Source organism: Lepidochelys kempii, chromosome 2 (assembly GCF_965140285.1).
Source record: "Lepidochelys kempii isolate rLepKem1 chromosome 2, rLepKem1.hap1, whole genome shotgun sequence".
In the NCBI taxonomy this organism is placed as follows: domain Eukaryota; kingdom Metazoa; phylum Chordata; order Testudines; family Cheloniidae; genus Lepidochelys; species Lepidochelys kempii.
The window spans coordinates 223,028,173-223,044,731 of NC_136381.1; the positions used below are offsets into that span (position 1 = coordinate 223,028,173).

A 16,559-nucleotide genomic window follows, 5' to 3' on the forward strand; every position below is an offset into this window, starting at 1 on the left:
GCAATATTGCCAACCTCAGGCTTAGAGGTCATTCACTAGATTTCATACTCTCACATCCCGAGAAAGGCTTTGGTTGCTGAGATATTTCTCTGATTCCCCTTGGATACCTAGATTACTCAAATACTTAGGCACTTCACATTTGGAGTATCTGACAGAATGATACTGGATTTTGCAATTCATCGTTGAGTTTTATACACAGTAGTAATATGAACGGGGGTGAGTTGCTCAGGCAAACTGAAGGGCATTCCTAATTCCAAAATTAAAAACAGAGTTTAATCCATTTTCCAAGAATAAAATTGTGAATGGATCAGCCAGATGAAGGAAAATACCGTGACTTAAGTATGACACTGCCAACGGTATTCATTCTACATTTGCTAACTACATGTCACAAATATTACAGGTCCTGTAACTAGTGCTCAGTGCTCAACAAGTTGTAGCAAAGGAGGTGGAGCCCTTTTTACATATCTCCATTCTTACTGTAAGTAGGACTCACTGAAGACAAGTTTAATAGATCTCTCAATACACTCATGGGGCCCAGTCCTGAAAAGTGATGAGTGACCACTACTCCTACTGATTCCCAGGGGTATTCAAGGGTGCTGGCATCAGAGAGGAGGCTTTCAGCACCTCACAGGATCATGACTTTGTTGAGAAAATAGCTCATTTACTCATGTGCTAGTGGTGGGTGTCTATGAAATATAGTTTTACGTAACTTTTCAGCTTTGGTGAAAGTTATATTCAGGTGACCTTTCCGTTCAATTGTTTAAAAACACAAAGAGTCCCCCCTCGCCTGTCCCCCACAACCTGTGCACATGTGTTTCAGTTGCAATTAAACTGGTTGAAACTGGTGATTTACCTTTTCACCTTTGCCTCCTGGGACACCAGCAATACCTCTTTCTCCTGGGATTCCACCAGGGCCAGCTGGGCCTGGACCACCAGGGGCACCAACATTGCCAGGTTCACCCTAGCAGTAACAAGGGAACATGTAAGAAAGGAATGATTTGTTCTGTAAGGGTCTCAGCAAAATTATCTTAAGATTAAATTCCCCATCTTTCTTCTAATTTTTGACAGGACTGACTCAATAAATCATTCTTATCTTCAAATAGTCTGTCTCGAATTTTAGAAGATTTTTTAAAATTTATCCCTGTGGTAAATGGGTGCAACTTCATTGCTTTCAGCAATGTTCCCTGAAGGCAGCGGAGTAGTGCTTCTTCACTCCACGGCTGAATTTCGCTTCAGGGGAACAGCCTGATCTTCCAAAAAAACCCACTAATCTTCCACTTTGCCCAGGAACCCGCCCCCTCCTCCCGTGTCACCCCAATTTTCTACTAGAGAATAGGCCCAAATCAGAACCATTTCCCTGACTCTTTAGAATCTGGAGGTCTTGACAGAATGGAGCCTGGATTCCAAGCTCAACTTTACTGATGAGATTTTGCAAAGATAAGACAATGCCTGGATTTCCTTGTTTCTCTGTGACTTTAGCGGTGATCCTCAGACACTAAATGATGCTCTTGCTTTCAGTTTTTGCAACTTGATCTGTGGGTCAAAACCAGGCTTTTGTTCTTGTGGGGGCAGTTTTGTGTCAGCTTGTCATTGAGCTCCCACGTTTGCAGATATCAGTAATTAAGATATAGAAATGTAGGTGCTAATGTTTACAATGATGAAAGTTTGGAACAAAGAGTCAGGCACAGTATAAATCCAGTTCAAAAGAGGTGAATGGAACACTGAGCTAACAGAAATTGTATCAATGATTCCTAGCTGGAATCTTACTCCCGTCCTCTGTAAAGGGAAAATTTTCAGTGCATAACAAACTAGTACATACTAGGCCTCAATGGAGCTTTGCCATTTGACGCCACCTGAGGATCTGGCCCACTGTCTCAGGGATATATGTAGGTAATTGTCATCAGCATCAAGTGGAGTTATGCACTCGGTTGTCAAGGTTTCAGTGGTCATAGCAGTAGCAGTTTGCAAAGGCTTACCTTGTTACCATCAGGGCCTGGTGGGCCAGTTGGACCACGGCTTCCCATGGAACCTACAGGACCAACAGCTCCACTTTCACCTGGAGCGCCACGTTCACCCTGAAAGAGACAGGTTGGTTTGAGTTGTCCTTGGTAAACCAGAGCCATTAAAGGGCTGGTTGATTGCACCAAACTCTTTATTTGAGGTGAGTTGTGCAAACTAAAAAAAATACATTGGCATTCACATTGTGTAAAATATATTCCAAGTACACTTTCAAAAGGGGCCGGTTTTCCAAGACCTTGCACCTTGTACAGTCACTGATACCTATGCAAACTGGCTACAAACAAATCACCCACTTTGTTTTACACCCACTTTGTACAGGTATAAATGACTTCACTAGGCAGTAGAGAATCTGGTCCATAGTTTTTGACACATACCTACCAATATAAAATCCCAAAAACTTTTAATCGAGAGAGATTGCCAGTTAAAATACAAATATTTTCTAAGCACAAAATTCTGCCTCTGGACAGGGTGCATGCAACTTCTCTTAACAAGATCCATAAGCACAATTGTGAACTGATGCCCCACAGGCCCATTTGAAGGCAGGATTAGGATTTAATGGGGGTCCACCCATATGGAGCAGCTCGCAGGATTAGGGCCATTGCAATTATCAAGCAAGCATCTTTATTGTCTGTTTTAATTCAGTAATGCTCATTATCACCCCTAAGAACATTAAGTGTTTATATATACAATTTTTAAAAGGAAAAAAGGCATCTCCCAGCTTCTAAGTGTTTTGAAGCCAACCAGATAGTTTTCTGATAAGCAGTTTAGGGACAACATAAATAAAATGTAAATTATTTCTCACAATCAGAGCTTTTCCTGCATGGCAGGAGAGCAATACTGCCATGAACTCTTTGCTCTTTGTTTCTGCTAGTAGCCATATGGTCAAATTTTGAAAAGCAACTAGTTAAACAGGTGTTTTAAAGAACCAATGTCCAAAACCGAAGCAGCCTTCTATGCCCACCACAGCAGAAGTATAGTGTTTTGCCTACTTCTGAACATGAGCAGGGGGATTCTGCATCACTTTGTGCAATGCAGAGAAGCCTTTGCAGCATTTCTTTACACTATCATGCTAGGGTTGGAGGTAAGGTAGGTTTGGAAGTGACTAGGTGTGTTGGGGTCATGGCCAGTAGTTTAGTGCACAGTGTACCTGATCCATAGCACAAAGAAATCTATTGTTTTCACTGTGCTTTGGACCAGGCCGTCTATGCATATGCAGAGGTCAGACATGACATAGGAGGGAGCAGCAGGCCATCCCCATTATTTTCCCACTCCATGGGAAGGTTTAGCAGGCCCTGACACATGCACTGGGGCTGAGAATTCTCATTCCTCCTGAGTTTATCAAGTCTTATTAGAAATGTACATAAATAAAGAAAACTTTATCAAGACAGAGTTTGAAAATGTACCATGAAGAGTAACTTACTCTTGGGCCAGCAGGACCGGGGAGACCAAATTCACCTGGAATACCCTAGACAAAAGAAAAACATGGGTTAAGCTGATTTCTAAAGCAGGTTTGTCATGATTGTTGTAGTCTTACATTTGTTTTTTTAAATACTAGTTAGAAATACTTTTCAGTGCGATAACATATGACAAGTATGGCACATCACAACCTGGCCTTTGGTGCACAAAGGTGGGTGACGATGAAAGGGCGCAGAGACCCTTTCCTCCCCAAACATGCAGCCAGACAGTATCCTATGGCACTGGCAGGCCTAGCTTTCAAACTTTGCAGACTCTGGAGGCCTGCTTCACCACTGAGTTACCCCAATTTTATTCAGCAGATTTCAGTGGAATTACACTGACATAAAACTAGAATAATTCCGGAAGAATAGCAGACATTGAAGTTCTGGAATGGAAATTTTCTGTCAAATAATTTCCATTTATTGTCAGTCTACTTTTAAAGATATTCAACCTGGAATACAGAGTGTAAGTCAGATCAGTCTTGAAAAGTCATATCAGGGTTTGGCTTTGTCCATACTAGAACTTTGAAATAAGAAATACTCCTCAATTGCTAAGTGAGGGTCTTGATTTGTTGCTGCCTTTAATAATGAATTAGATAGAAATTTTGCATACAATATGGAACACTTTGCATTTTGGGAAATGGAGGATCTAAACTAGACTTAGTTTTTCTTCCCCTTATGTATGAGTTTAATCACAGCACTCAGGTGACTCAGCTGTCACTACTTGCAAACTACTGCTTGTGTTACTCACTCTGTCGCCTGGTTTACCAGCTTCACCAGCAGGGCCTGAGGGGCCTGGGAGACCCTAAATGAAAAGAAATAAGTGTATGAATAAAGTCATTACCTGAAGTACTGAATGCATTTCAGATTGTTACTGAAGAGCCTACACAGCTTACAGCAAAGCAGCAATAAAAGGCTAAGTTTATAACATGAAAGAACAAGGGACATGTTTTGCTTTCAGGGCCTGACTTAAAGCCCACTGAAAGACTCCAGATGATTTCAATGGGCTTTTGATCAGGTCCTAAGTTATGAGAACAATTGTGTAGTCCCACTGCATGGGAGTAAGAAAGAACATCTGGGCCCAACTATTTTTGACATTTATTCGTAAATTGAGTGTTTTGATACAGTTACACTGAAGAAGTCTAAATATTTGAGATTTCAGCTGGCTACATAGAGAGCTACTAAGAAAGTTCTGAATGGGCTAAGGTGGGCTTACAAAGAATGAGAGAGTTAAATATTAACTATAGTGTTTGCTACTATGAATAATAAAATATATGGGATAATATTTGGCAAGTGAATATTTACTTACTTGGAAGCCAGGGGGGCCAGCTGGACCTTGTTCACCTTTTGCACCAGGATTGCCCTAGAAGGAATTAAAAAGAAAAATACTTAACTAGGACCTGGAAATACAAGAGAAGGCTTTTCATATTGGAAGTCCTGTAGTTTAACATTAAATCAAGAAAGTTCTGCAACTAGGTTTATGATGTAGAAGCTGTTACTTACAGCAACGCCCATGGGACCTTGAACACCATTGTTGCCATCAGGACCAGGAGCACCCTAAATACAGTATTAGAGAAACATCTGATGACTCATTTATAAATCCAAGCTTTCCTGTCTTTCTGAATTACACACTCATTCTGAAAGTATAGGGCCACAACAGCTTATTTTGTACCTGCAACTGGTCTAGTTAATAAGAGTCTTTATCCTGCTCAGATTTCTATCCATTAATAGCTGCATTACTGTTTAATAGCTGCATTGTAAGAAGACAGCAGAAATGCTCACAATTGTATTGTGGGATGGCTTTGGTTCTAGAACCAACTTGAAATCATGGGGTCAAATTCATCCCTGGTGAAACTTCCTTCAGTGAAGTTATATGAATAAATTTGATCCATCAGCCATAGAAAAAGAAAGAAGAGTTCTTGATGGCAGGATGTGGATGAAAAGCAATCCCTTCCACTGGAGATTTAGTAAATCTCATAAATAATATGAAGAAAACAGGATTTGAGGGATAAATTGGAAATGAATAAGCTTTCCTTTTCAAAATCGATTTACAGGGGAAGGGGTCTGATGTATGGGGTGAACCAAGCAGAGTAATTCACATTTAACATTAGTCCAATGTGTACTGGTAGAAGGTTAGACACATGTTTACAGAGTGTTCTCCTATTTCATCAGTTATTCTTGGTTCACTTGCACAAACTAATACTATCTTCTCTTTGTGGGGGCCTTGAATATCTGTTATTGCTCTCTTGCCTCCTATCTATATGTTACTAGATAAAATATACACATACCCGTGAGCCAGCAACACCAACATGGCCTTTGTCACCAGGTTTGCCAGGTTCACCCTACAGTTAATGGGGGGGAGGGGGGAAGGGAGGGGGAAGAGAGGAGAAACACAAACAAATTAAACAAGTCATCATTCTGGAAACAGTTAAAGTGCCAATCAAAGATTGTTATTTTCCATGCCATAAGATCTATTATAATATTCCTTTATCCCTATATTTTCAAACATTTTCACTGGATAGTTGAAGAGGTAGGAAAAACCATCTATACAATAGAAATAATTACCTTGTCCTTTTTTTCAAATCCCCATTCATCTATACTGGCAGGTCTCAGTTCTGCTCTCTGAGATGCTGTGCATGGTGGCTTTCACTAGGCAACACCATAAATCCAGGGGGTTGAATGTAAAAAATTACCTATCACACCTATGGGATTGATCCAAAACTCACTAAAGTCAGTGGGAGTATTTCTACTGGCTTCAATGGGCTTTAGATCAGACCATATATATTCAGGCATATTCAGAAAGCTTTTGAAGGGCCAGACACTGCACTTCCTCCACAGTTAAAATGCATACAGGGGATCAATGTTTGTAGAACAATTAAATATAGAGAGCAGCACTAAAATGAACATATATTGTAAAATGCACTTAATCTGATAACAGCCTTAAACATTTTCTGCTGGTTTGTTGAAAAAATATTGTTTCTATTTCGGGTTACTGCACAAATTACTAGAGAGACAAAAATGTCCTGATAGCATTAAGTATACTATACTCAATAAATAACAATGCAAATGGCATGCAAACAGATTCAAGTGCTTAACTGTAATTATTATGAAGATAACTCTCTACCAAGAAATAGGCTTACAGTGATATAAAGCTCTGCTCTATTGTACTTACATTGGGACCTTTTGGTCCAGGGAATCCAATGTTGCCAGGCTCGCCTCTTGCACCAGCTGGACCAGTTGGGCCAACTCTACCATCAGCGCCAGGGAAACCCTAGAAAAATCAATCATACTTTTGAATGCCTGTTTTTTAATCACTAGCCCATGGTTCAGTTTTTCTGTGATGTAAAGAAAAGAGTTACCTGTATGGGGAAGCAGCAAACATCTAATGCATATGGTTTACTTTTAAAAAGTGGAGAGCATATCTGAATATACAGTCACTCTTAGTACATGTTTTCTCCTTTCTGTGACAATGGTAATCGTACTTTTATTGTTACTTCATTTTTTGGGATTATGGGCCTGATCCAAAGCCCATGGAAAGACTCCCATTGACCTCCATGGATTTTGGATCAGTCCCTTGAGCAATAAAATACATAACTGTAAAGGATACTTTGAAATAGATCTCACTGACTTTAAACATAGTTGTGCTAAAGCTCAGCAATGTGATTTCAGCTTCCTAAATATAGCTATTACTGGTGTTTTAATATATATTTGGAAAATATAGTGAAAAGAAAAGAATACTTACAACGGGGCCTTCCTTGCCAGCAGGGCCTGGGTTACCAGGTTGACCTGGAAGACCCTAAAACAGAAAGGTTTTATTGTCATGAAATTCATTCAGATCATTAAAAAAACAGAAAACAAAACAACCCCCCTAGCTTTTTCTATATACTATTTGAATAAGTTGCAGAAAATAAGTCTTTATTTCCTATTGTTTGCACCAAAAACACATTAAAGCAGAACTCAGTAATATATTCCCACACAGACTGAAAACAGTCATTTTAATTCCGTATACTGTATTTTATAACATGTGTGCCACTTGCTTAAACTCATTTAGGCCCTAATCCTGCAAACACTCACAAATTTAAAGTTAAGTATGTGCACAAGTGTTTGCAGAATTGGAGGCTAATGGTTTAAACATTGATTAGAAAGCTGATGGAGACAAATTTTAAAGAGGATGAATTAGAGAGAATAAAACCAATGCCATGAAGGCAGTGACAGACTAGGGCCAGATCCTGCTCCACTGAACTCAATGGGAGTTTTGCTACTGACTTTAATGGGATCAGGATTGAGTTCTAGATAACCTATCAACTCATGTGAATTTATGGACAAGATTTATTGTTCTTTCAGTTAACGTGAATAGGAAGATGGGCCAATGTGGCTTAGAGAACACTGCAACAGACACACAAATTTCAACTATGACCATAATTACCACATTGTATAAGTAATAATTAAGGCTAAGATTTTGTCATGTTTATTTTTAGTATAAGTCACGTACAGGTCATGGGCAATAGACAAAAATTCACGGAAGCCGTAACCTGTTTGTGACTTTTGCTGCTGCAGCTCCATAGTGTCTTCTGCCACCATGATGACTGGGAGCTGCAGGGAACCCCCTCTTCCTTCCCTCCCACATATAGGAGACTGTCATCTGTCATTGGAACCCTGAGGAGGGCCCCCTGAGGAGGCTGTCAGGGGACTCTGAAGAGGCTGTCGCCCATCACTGGAACCCTGCCAGGGCCCCGCTGGCTGCCAGCTCCAATCCCATGGCCCCAGGGGCTGAAGCAGAAAATGTCACTGAGGTCTCTGGAAGTCATGGATTCTGGATTCAGTGACATAAACGTAGCCTTAGTAATAATCAGTGGAATCACCTTTGGGATAGGGACCATCTCTTTGTTCTGTGTTTGTACAGTGCCTAGCGCAATGGAGTCCTGGTCCATGATTGGGGCCCTTAGTTGCTACCATGATAGCACTATATAATAATGCTTAATTTCATTAAATGTTCTGATATTGTTTAATCACTTTGTTAAAGAAAGCACTCATAATACCAAGAGATCTGTATAATGACAGGCTGATGGAAATTGGCCAGTTATCCTCTGTGATAATGGACAAATATATCCTCTAAGTTTTGAATAGTTTTATCCCATAAAATGAAAGTCATTTCCCTTTTTGCAATTCTCCAGCAAAGCTACTGAGTTCAGACTTACTCTTGGACCAAGGAGGCCAGGCTCACCAGGGCGACCAGAATCACCGCCAGGACCCCTAGCACCAGCGGGACCAGGAGCACCACGGCTTCCAGCAAGTCCCTACCAAAAAAAAAAAAAAATTATAAAAAAAATTAAAACCAAGGCAGAGACAATTAGCCATAAGTATCACCCATATATATAAATAAAGAAATCCTGCATCACACTACTTGACTAGAAGTAAATTGTACAAAAACTCACCATACCACCAGCTCTGCCATCAGATCCAGGGAGACCACGAGACCCAGGAACGCCCTACGAATAACACACACAAAACAGATTAAGAATGGAAAAGAGATTAAGTCACATGCTAAAGCAGAGTTTGCTAAAGCTCAGAATGCAAACCAGAACTGCTGGTATCTCAGATGAGTCTGGATCTGAGCACCCTCAATTGTGGGGAAATCTGGATCCTGAGAGAGATCCAGACTTTGTGTCTTCCCAGAGCTCTAATGGATGGAATCAGAACTTTTGGTCTGAGCACCCTCAGTCTTTGGTAAAATTCAGCTCTGGATCTGGGGCGAAACTTTGGCCATGATCCTCTAATCTGATCCATGCAGGTGGGCCCTTGCACCCATGCAGAGTCTTACTGACACCTGGGAGGTTCACGTGAGTACAAGGAACTGCCCATGCAGCTCAGATTGCAATATCAGGGCCTTTCTGTCTATAGCCAACCACTAATCTTCATCTGAAACACATATGGGATTATCATTCCGTTTTCTTTCCTCTCCGGGTGAGCGCCTGATCCTATGAGGGGCTGAGTGCCTCCGAGGAAGCTGGCCTTGTTCCCCTCCAGCTGGAGGTGCCGTCTGCACCTTGTCAGAGATACTCACCAGCCTTGCAGGATCGAGCCCCTGGCTTTCAATTACATTTATGTGTATGAATGGGTTTTTAAAGGGCTAAGTGCATTTGTGGGGCTCTAAAAACAATAAATATTTAACAACAATAACTGAAACCAACCATAAACATATACTTTGAGGACAAGTATAATTTTCAGCATTAATATGTACTATGCAAAAATGGCTCAGATCACTGGATACAATATCTGTTCAACGGGCACATTCCTAGGGGGCTCGACTTAGCCGGAATAGTACGGACAGCAGCATTAATGACTCCCCATTTCTTTATTTGTATCTGTTGTTCTAGTTTTGCTGTGTCATTTCCCTTCTTATTTGCTTATGGCTGAAATGTGCAAGGAGAACCTACTCTTAGACCTGCTGGACCAGGGGAGCCGGTAGCACCAGCTTCACCAGTAGCGCCTCTCTTGCCTTCCTCACCATTTGGACCAGCGGGACCCGCTGGACCAGCAGCACCCTGTTTCAATGTGAATAGAGAAAAAGATCAGAATCTTATGCGACAGGCTACACTAAAATTAATTCACTGAAACAGGTTTCATGTGCTACCATACTCACAGGTTCACCCTTGTTACCAGATTCTCCCTTGGATCCAGCAGGTCCAGGCTCACCCTAAAGTCAAGCAAAGAGGTCACAGAATTAAACACCCTAAAAAACTACTTTCTTCCACCTGTGCAAGCTTTCTATGCAGCAAAGAACTATTTAATAATCTAACGGGAGTATCCTGCATCGTTCTATTTTGATAGACAATCAGGGGCCATTCCTGGTATGTGTCAAATGGACTTTTTTGGTTTTACAGACATGGAACATTCATAGAAAACAATATGTTAAAAGGTAATTTAAAATAACAACATCAATTGATCTAAAGCATTCAGGGCCTGCTCCTCAGTTGGCATTATACCAGCCGAGGGCCAGGCATTAAGACTGTTGTTGTATCTTTCTGCCTTACACAAGCTTGGATAGCATTAGTGTGCAAGAACTACTGAGCTTTATGGACATCACACCCAAAGGATGTGCGACATATGAATTCTTAAGTCACAATAAGCCAAGCGGTGGCAAAATGTGGAAGTGAGCTGCTATGTGTAACTTGAAATGCCTTGGAAAGAAAAACTAAAATGTTTGCCATTAGAGATAAAATATATCCAGCAGGTTTTACAAGTGTGGATACTTTGGCCATTATAAAATAGAGAGACACTATAGACTATGCCACTTACAGCAAGTCCTCTAGCACCAGCTGTACCAGCTGGGCCAGCAGGTCCAGGAATACCACGAGGACCAGGCAAACCAGGAGCACCAGCAACGCCAGGAAGACCCTGTTAAGCAAAAAAGAAAGAAAGAACATAACAATCTCATTATCTTCTTTGTCACTTTAATTGAAACATGCTTTCTGAAGCAACTCAGCTTGAATTTAGAGATACTCACAGCTGCACCTTTAGCACCAGCAATGCCATTAGCACCAGGGTTGCCCTAATAAGGAAGACAAAAGGTATTGGTTAATATAATCTTCTGCTTACTTCCCCGAGCTCCAAGAATTCACATTTGCTGATAGCAAGGTTGAAGCTAACTTACTGCAGGGCCAACAGGGCCAGAAGCACCAGGAAGTCCAGGCTCACCTCTTGGACCAGCAGGACCACTGGGACCGACAGCACCAGCAGCTCCAATATCACCCTGTTTGAGAAAACGGTCTCAGACCTTTCAGCTACAAGCACAGTGCAGTGATAGACCACAGCACGGTGTCTCTCAGCATACACTACCCACACCACCGCAACCTGAGATTAATAATAAACGTTGGCATTTATTATTGCTGTGTGAGATGTGAAGAAACCGAGGCTACGTTTACACTATGAGCTGCAGTGTGATTCCCCAACTCGTGTACATGTACTCGATGACAGCCAGCGTGAGTCTCACTGGCACTGTAGCCATGGTAACAGGAGTAGTGGCAGTAGAGGCGTGGCTGAGCCATGCCAAAGACATAACCACTGGTGTTAGGTGGGTGGGTGTGTACTCGGCACGGCTCAGCTGTGGCTCCATTGCCTCTACCCCTGCTATTTATACTTGTGCTAGTTCAATGAGAACTAACCTGAGCAATGTATACGATCTGGGGAATCACACCCCTAGGTCACGGTGTAGACATAGCTTTTTTACCCATTTTCAGAGACACTGAGCCTTGGAAGCCTATGTAGTTCCCATGGAAGTCAGTGGCTTACATGGCAGCGGTGGGTCCCCAGCACCGCTGAAAAATCAGACTATATGTTATTACCCAAGACCATATGTTATTACAGCAGGTCAACTGCAGAGTCAGTTTGCACTACTGCAAATAATGACACAAGGTGCAGAACAACCGTGAATTGGTCTCAAAGTGCCTCCAGGCAATGGATGTCCAATTTAATTTTTGGCATCTGAACTTATAATAAGCTACTGGCAGGGTATCAATTACACCTTTTTATGGGATCTTACCTTTTTCTTTTTTTCAATGGTACATCAGAATTAGAGGCTATCTTAGCTGAGACAGAATCTTTAAAACTCAGCCCTCGGACCCATAATTGTTCTGATTACTTATGTTTTCATCAACTGACTGTACAAACTCTCTGCTATTACTGGATACACTCTGGGTAAGGTTTTCTTTGGTTTCTAAAGCTACTGCCTTCTATCAAGAATGTGGCCTGCATGTATCTTCATCTTCAATACAGTGTTTCAGTTTGCAAAGACTAAGGATCCCAGCAAATAATTCTCCATTATTCTGATCTAAATATGAATCAAGATAGATTTGTCTGCTAGGACATGTAGTCTTCATGGGAAGCACATCTGTATTAAGGAGGAGGATAGCACCAGCAAACTAATCTAGTTTATTCAAAACCAGTGTAGCCCTTGGCCTCTTGGCAAGTTGTCAAATCAGCTCCCAAATGGGGCATAACTTGACTCGCTGGTCTAAATCCTGCCATTCTTTCTCCATCAAAAAATCCCGTTTTATTTAATGGGAGTTTTAACTCAATAAGAACTTCAAGATCTGAACTACAGCAAATGGATTATCTAACCTACAGTCTGCAATGGGGACAAGTTATTTACTTGAGGGTTAAAGTAAAACTATAACTATTTTTAATTGTAGGTTCTTCATAGTAATTTTTGGAACTCAGGAAATGAGGACCCTGATTCGCCACCAATCTGCACCTTGTGTAGTTTTTCATACCTGTATAAAGTGGGTGTAAAATGCTACCATGCTGATTTGGCATGTTTCACCTCCACTTGTCAGAGGTATACATAACTGCAACAGGAGTGAAGCACTGATGAACCAGGCTCTATATCTCCATAAGTGCCTTTATCTGTTCATTTCTTAGATTCAGATTTCATCTAAACTATAGAGGAAATCCTGCTCTCAGGTCCAGAGTGTGAGTCTCTTACTGGCATTTCCTTTAGTGATTATTCTGCATTCATTCTGCTCCAAGAAGTTCAGTTTACATCAATGCCAATGTGGCAATCAGTTTGAGTGCTGAATATGGAACAGATTTGTACCAGAGAGTTCACAGCTGGACTTTACAATCCTATATGCAATCGACATATTTTATGTAATCCTTTTGGGCACATGCTCCCTATGATCATTTGGGGCAAACATTCCCTGGGATTATTGAGGAAAAAATAAATTAAAATAGTCTAGCTGTGTGGAAAAGCTGCCGTATTTCAAAATGTTACTTATGTATATATGTGATAATATTTCCAAATATTAGGGTTAGGGTTTTTCCTCATTCTGACCTGTAACAATAATGTTTGGTTTGAAAGCACTTCAGTGTCAGATGTGAGCGCACATTTTGCTGTGCATAAGAATTAGATGGTACATTTCACCTTCCTCTAAAAGAAGATATTCATACCTTGGCACCAGGAGCACCTGGGAAACCTGGAGGACCAGCAGCACCAATGGGGCCCTACAAAATGAAAGAGACAAAGTGTTTAGAAAGATTACTGAAAACACAGGCACCTTAGTTGCTGAAATAAATATATGGCAAAATACAAATGTATCTATCTGATCAATTACTTATCAGTACATCTTCTGAATCTCAGAAGTGACAATTAGAAATAGGATTGATACTGAATAATATTTGCAGTGTGGATTAAGACTTTATAAATGAGCAAAGACTCCTGTCCTAGAATCAAAACACATGAGCAGGGCAGGAAAGTACAGGATGGGCAGAGGCAGCCATCTGCTAGTGCCAGGCAGGATGCCTCACAGCAAACTATCACAAAAAACAAAGGGGGAGCATGTTATTCTGGCCAGGAGCAGTGCACCAGCTACTCCTTGCTGCTGATGCTTATCAACTGTACACCCCAGTGCACGAGGCATGTGTGTTGTGTAGGGCAACTGGCCAGCTGCTTGCATGGGAGAGGGAAAGGTTCCCTCAGCTCTTTGCATTACCTTGCACTCTAGTGCCTGAAGCAACTCTCACTGAAGTCAATGTGAGTCCTTCCATTGTCTTCAATAGGTGATGGATCTGGCCATAGGGGAGCAGAGGGCAGGATTTGACCCTAAGATGTGAACGGACTGTACAATAGTTACCATGATCACCTCCAAAAGGAAACCAGGATTTGTGGGTGGATGAGGCAATAGGTGACTTCACTTCCATTGTGATGAATTGGAGACAACTTATGCTCTGTAACCATGGCAATCCCCAGTTGGCACTACTCACTGTGGGTTGCCATATTTAAACAGTTATGCAGCACTTTAGCCATTCAACTCTTTCAGTCTCTGCTTCACTGAATACAATACAGAACTGGGGTGTGGCCTAGGGGTTGCAAATTGTATTATATTTGTGACATAGACTCTCAGGATGATATTAACATAAACATCTTTATTCAACTAAAGTGGCTCTGTCTTTAAAAATGGCAAAAGCAAAGATATTTCAGCAGTAACCTGCCGTTCCACTGGCCCTGTCATATCTAGGTGCTGCTGTGAGACTTGATGCTTGGAATTATTATGGGACAAATATTCTGGCATACAGTACCTAGACACAACTGGATGAGTTAGGGATAGCACTAAATCTCTTCGTTTTTGTGGATTTATAGCCTTCATTTTATTTTGTTCTTCTTAGCGACACAAAAAAGTGTTATTTTTTCTTAAATTATTAAGGGAAAGCATAACTATGATTCACCGATTATTGGTACCATCATCATCTCATTCTGTTTCTATTGGGCTAAGACCTTCTCTCAATTACACTGGAGTAACTCATCAACAGCAACAACCCCCCTAGATCCAAATGAAGTCATGGGGTGTAACTGAGAGGAGAATTTGGTAGATTATTTCTATCCAGTGTACTATATAACTGAAGGAACCACCGTGACCCCGCTTTTCTATGATTTTTAACCCAGAAGTAATAACCACAATGGTTGTATCTGCTAACTTTAAAAAAAACCCTGTAATGTGTGCTAAAAATCCATACCAGAAGTAATATGCATGAAAAGTAGCCATTTGCTGAACTTCCATCATCTTGACGTTTGGAGTGTTTTTAATTTTGAGAGGCATGAAGAATGGAAGCAGAAAAGCACTTGTTTTTTTTTAAAAAACAAGTCTTGAGGAGGATCAGACATTAAATCACCTACACATTGAAATTTGGTTTGCTGAAGTTAGTAATTCTGCACATACAGACATCTGATTTGGATCTCACATCAGTGTAAATCCAGAGTGATTTCACTTAAGTCAGCCACTAGTTAGGATTTTACATCAGTACTAACCCACCTGAATTTGTTTCAGTGTGAAAAAACTGCCTTTGAAACAATTTAAATGGTCTGGTTTTGCCCTTGAAAAGTAAAATAAAATCCCAGCTGCCTCGTCCATTTGGTATATAAATGAGTAAATGAGAGTACAATTTGATCCTTTCAGATGTCAGGTATGTTCTACCAATGTTGATGTCTGAGAATCTCAGCAAGTGGTGACTAAAAATGACATTATACTTCATATTTTACTGACTTCCTGTTGGTTAACAATCATAAACAGAAAAGGCCACACAGATAATCCCATTGAACAATGGGAAATTCTGCATAATTCAGGAGATGGCTACAAGACTTAAAACACCACCCTTCTGCCCCAAATGACCAAAGTTGTAACTTACAGCAGGACCGGTGGGGCCAGCACTGCCATCACTTCCACGAGAACCCTACAGGAGAAAAATATGAGAATTAACTTCTGACACAGGATTAACAAATACCTACTGAAAAGGCACAGTAAATATGAGTTAAGGTAAGTAAAATATACAGATACGAAGTCACTTACAACGGGTCCAGGAGAACCTATTCTTCCTCTTTCACCAGGGAGGCCACGAGCACCCTGGAAGAATACATTTAATTAGTTATTTTGTACATGTGAGGCAAAACATTCACTGAGCAAGACATGACTTCAGTTTTGCCTCCATCACTGTATTAACATTCTTCAGAGGAATAGGTTTCAGATTTTAATTCTGATCAGGCAAAGAATGTCATTCTAGTTAAACATGCACTGTTATATTAGGATGACTGACTTTAACAAAATTGACCACAGTGATTGGCAAGCATTAGAAGAGCTAGCTGAGAAATATCTTACAGATTTAGCAATTTTCTACATTATGAACAATAGCAAATACTCACAGCTTGTCCTGGGCTACCATTTTCACCATGGGCACCAGGTTCACCCTATTAACAATAAAAAATTGTTCGTCGGTTAGGCCTACATTACATTTCTAATGGACTGTTCAGTGGCCCTACAGAGATTTTAAGGGCCTGATCTTACTCTTATTGATCTCAGTGGGAATCATATCGCTGTCCTCAGTAAGAGCATATCTGCCCCTAAAGTCCCTAACGTTACATATCTAACATGTAGAACATCCCCATACTGTGAGTAAAAGACCAGATTTGATCAATATTTTTCAGTAGGTTTTTTTTTTTTGGCCTCGCTCCCCCTCCTTTTTTTTTGCCTTAGGTCAAGATTACAAACGCTGGGTCAGCCCACTCCATCTAATGGCCAGAAGTAAGCCATTACCCCA

At 40.9% G+C, this 16,559-nt stretch overlaps 1 protein-coding gene across 1 annotated transcript in view; it reads right to left on the reverse strand.

Moving 5' to 3' along the window:
• Window positions 1–16,559, reverse strand: part of COL1A2 (collagen type I alpha 2 chain) — a 50,047-nt gene that overhangs the window by 18,468 nt on the left and 15,020 nt on the right. The window contains exons 13-32 of the mRNA XM_073329671.2: window positions 16,165–16,209; window positions 15,815–15,868; window positions 15,654–15,698; window positions 13,422–13,475; window positions 11,128–11,226; window positions 10,981–11,025; window positions 10,773–10,871; window positions 10,117–10,170; window positions 9,911–10,018; window positions 8,909–8,962; window positions 8,672–8,770; window positions 7,216–7,269; window positions 6,646–6,744; window positions 5,762–5,815; window positions 4,977–5,030; window positions 4,783–4,836; window positions 4,225–4,278; window positions 3,440–3,484; window positions 1,977–2,075; window positions 854–961 (exon numbers count right to left, since the gene is read on the reverse strand). Coding sequence (XP_073185772.1) covers window positions 854–961; window positions 1,977–2,075; window positions 3,440–3,484; window positions 4,225–4,278; window positions 4,783–4,836; window positions 4,977–5,030; window positions 5,762–5,815; window positions 6,646–6,744; window positions 7,216–7,269; window positions 8,672–8,770; window positions 8,909–8,962; window positions 9,911–10,018; window positions 10,117–10,170; window positions 10,773–10,871; window positions 10,981–11,025; window positions 11,128–11,226; window positions 13,422–13,475; window positions 15,654–15,698; window positions 15,815–15,868; window positions 16,165–16,209 — 1,377 coding nt within the window. The remainder of the gene's footprint in view (window positions 1–853; window positions 962–1,976; window positions 2,076–3,439; window positions 3,485–4,224; window positions 4,279–4,782; window positions 4,837–4,976; window positions 5,031–5,761; window positions 5,816–6,645; window positions 6,745–7,215; window positions 7,270–8,671; window positions 8,771–8,908; window positions 8,963–9,910; window positions 10,019–10,116; window positions 10,171–10,772; window positions 10,872–10,980; window positions 11,026–11,127; window positions 11,227–13,421; window positions 13,476–15,653; window positions 15,699–15,814; window positions 15,869–16,164; window positions 16,210–16,559) is intronic.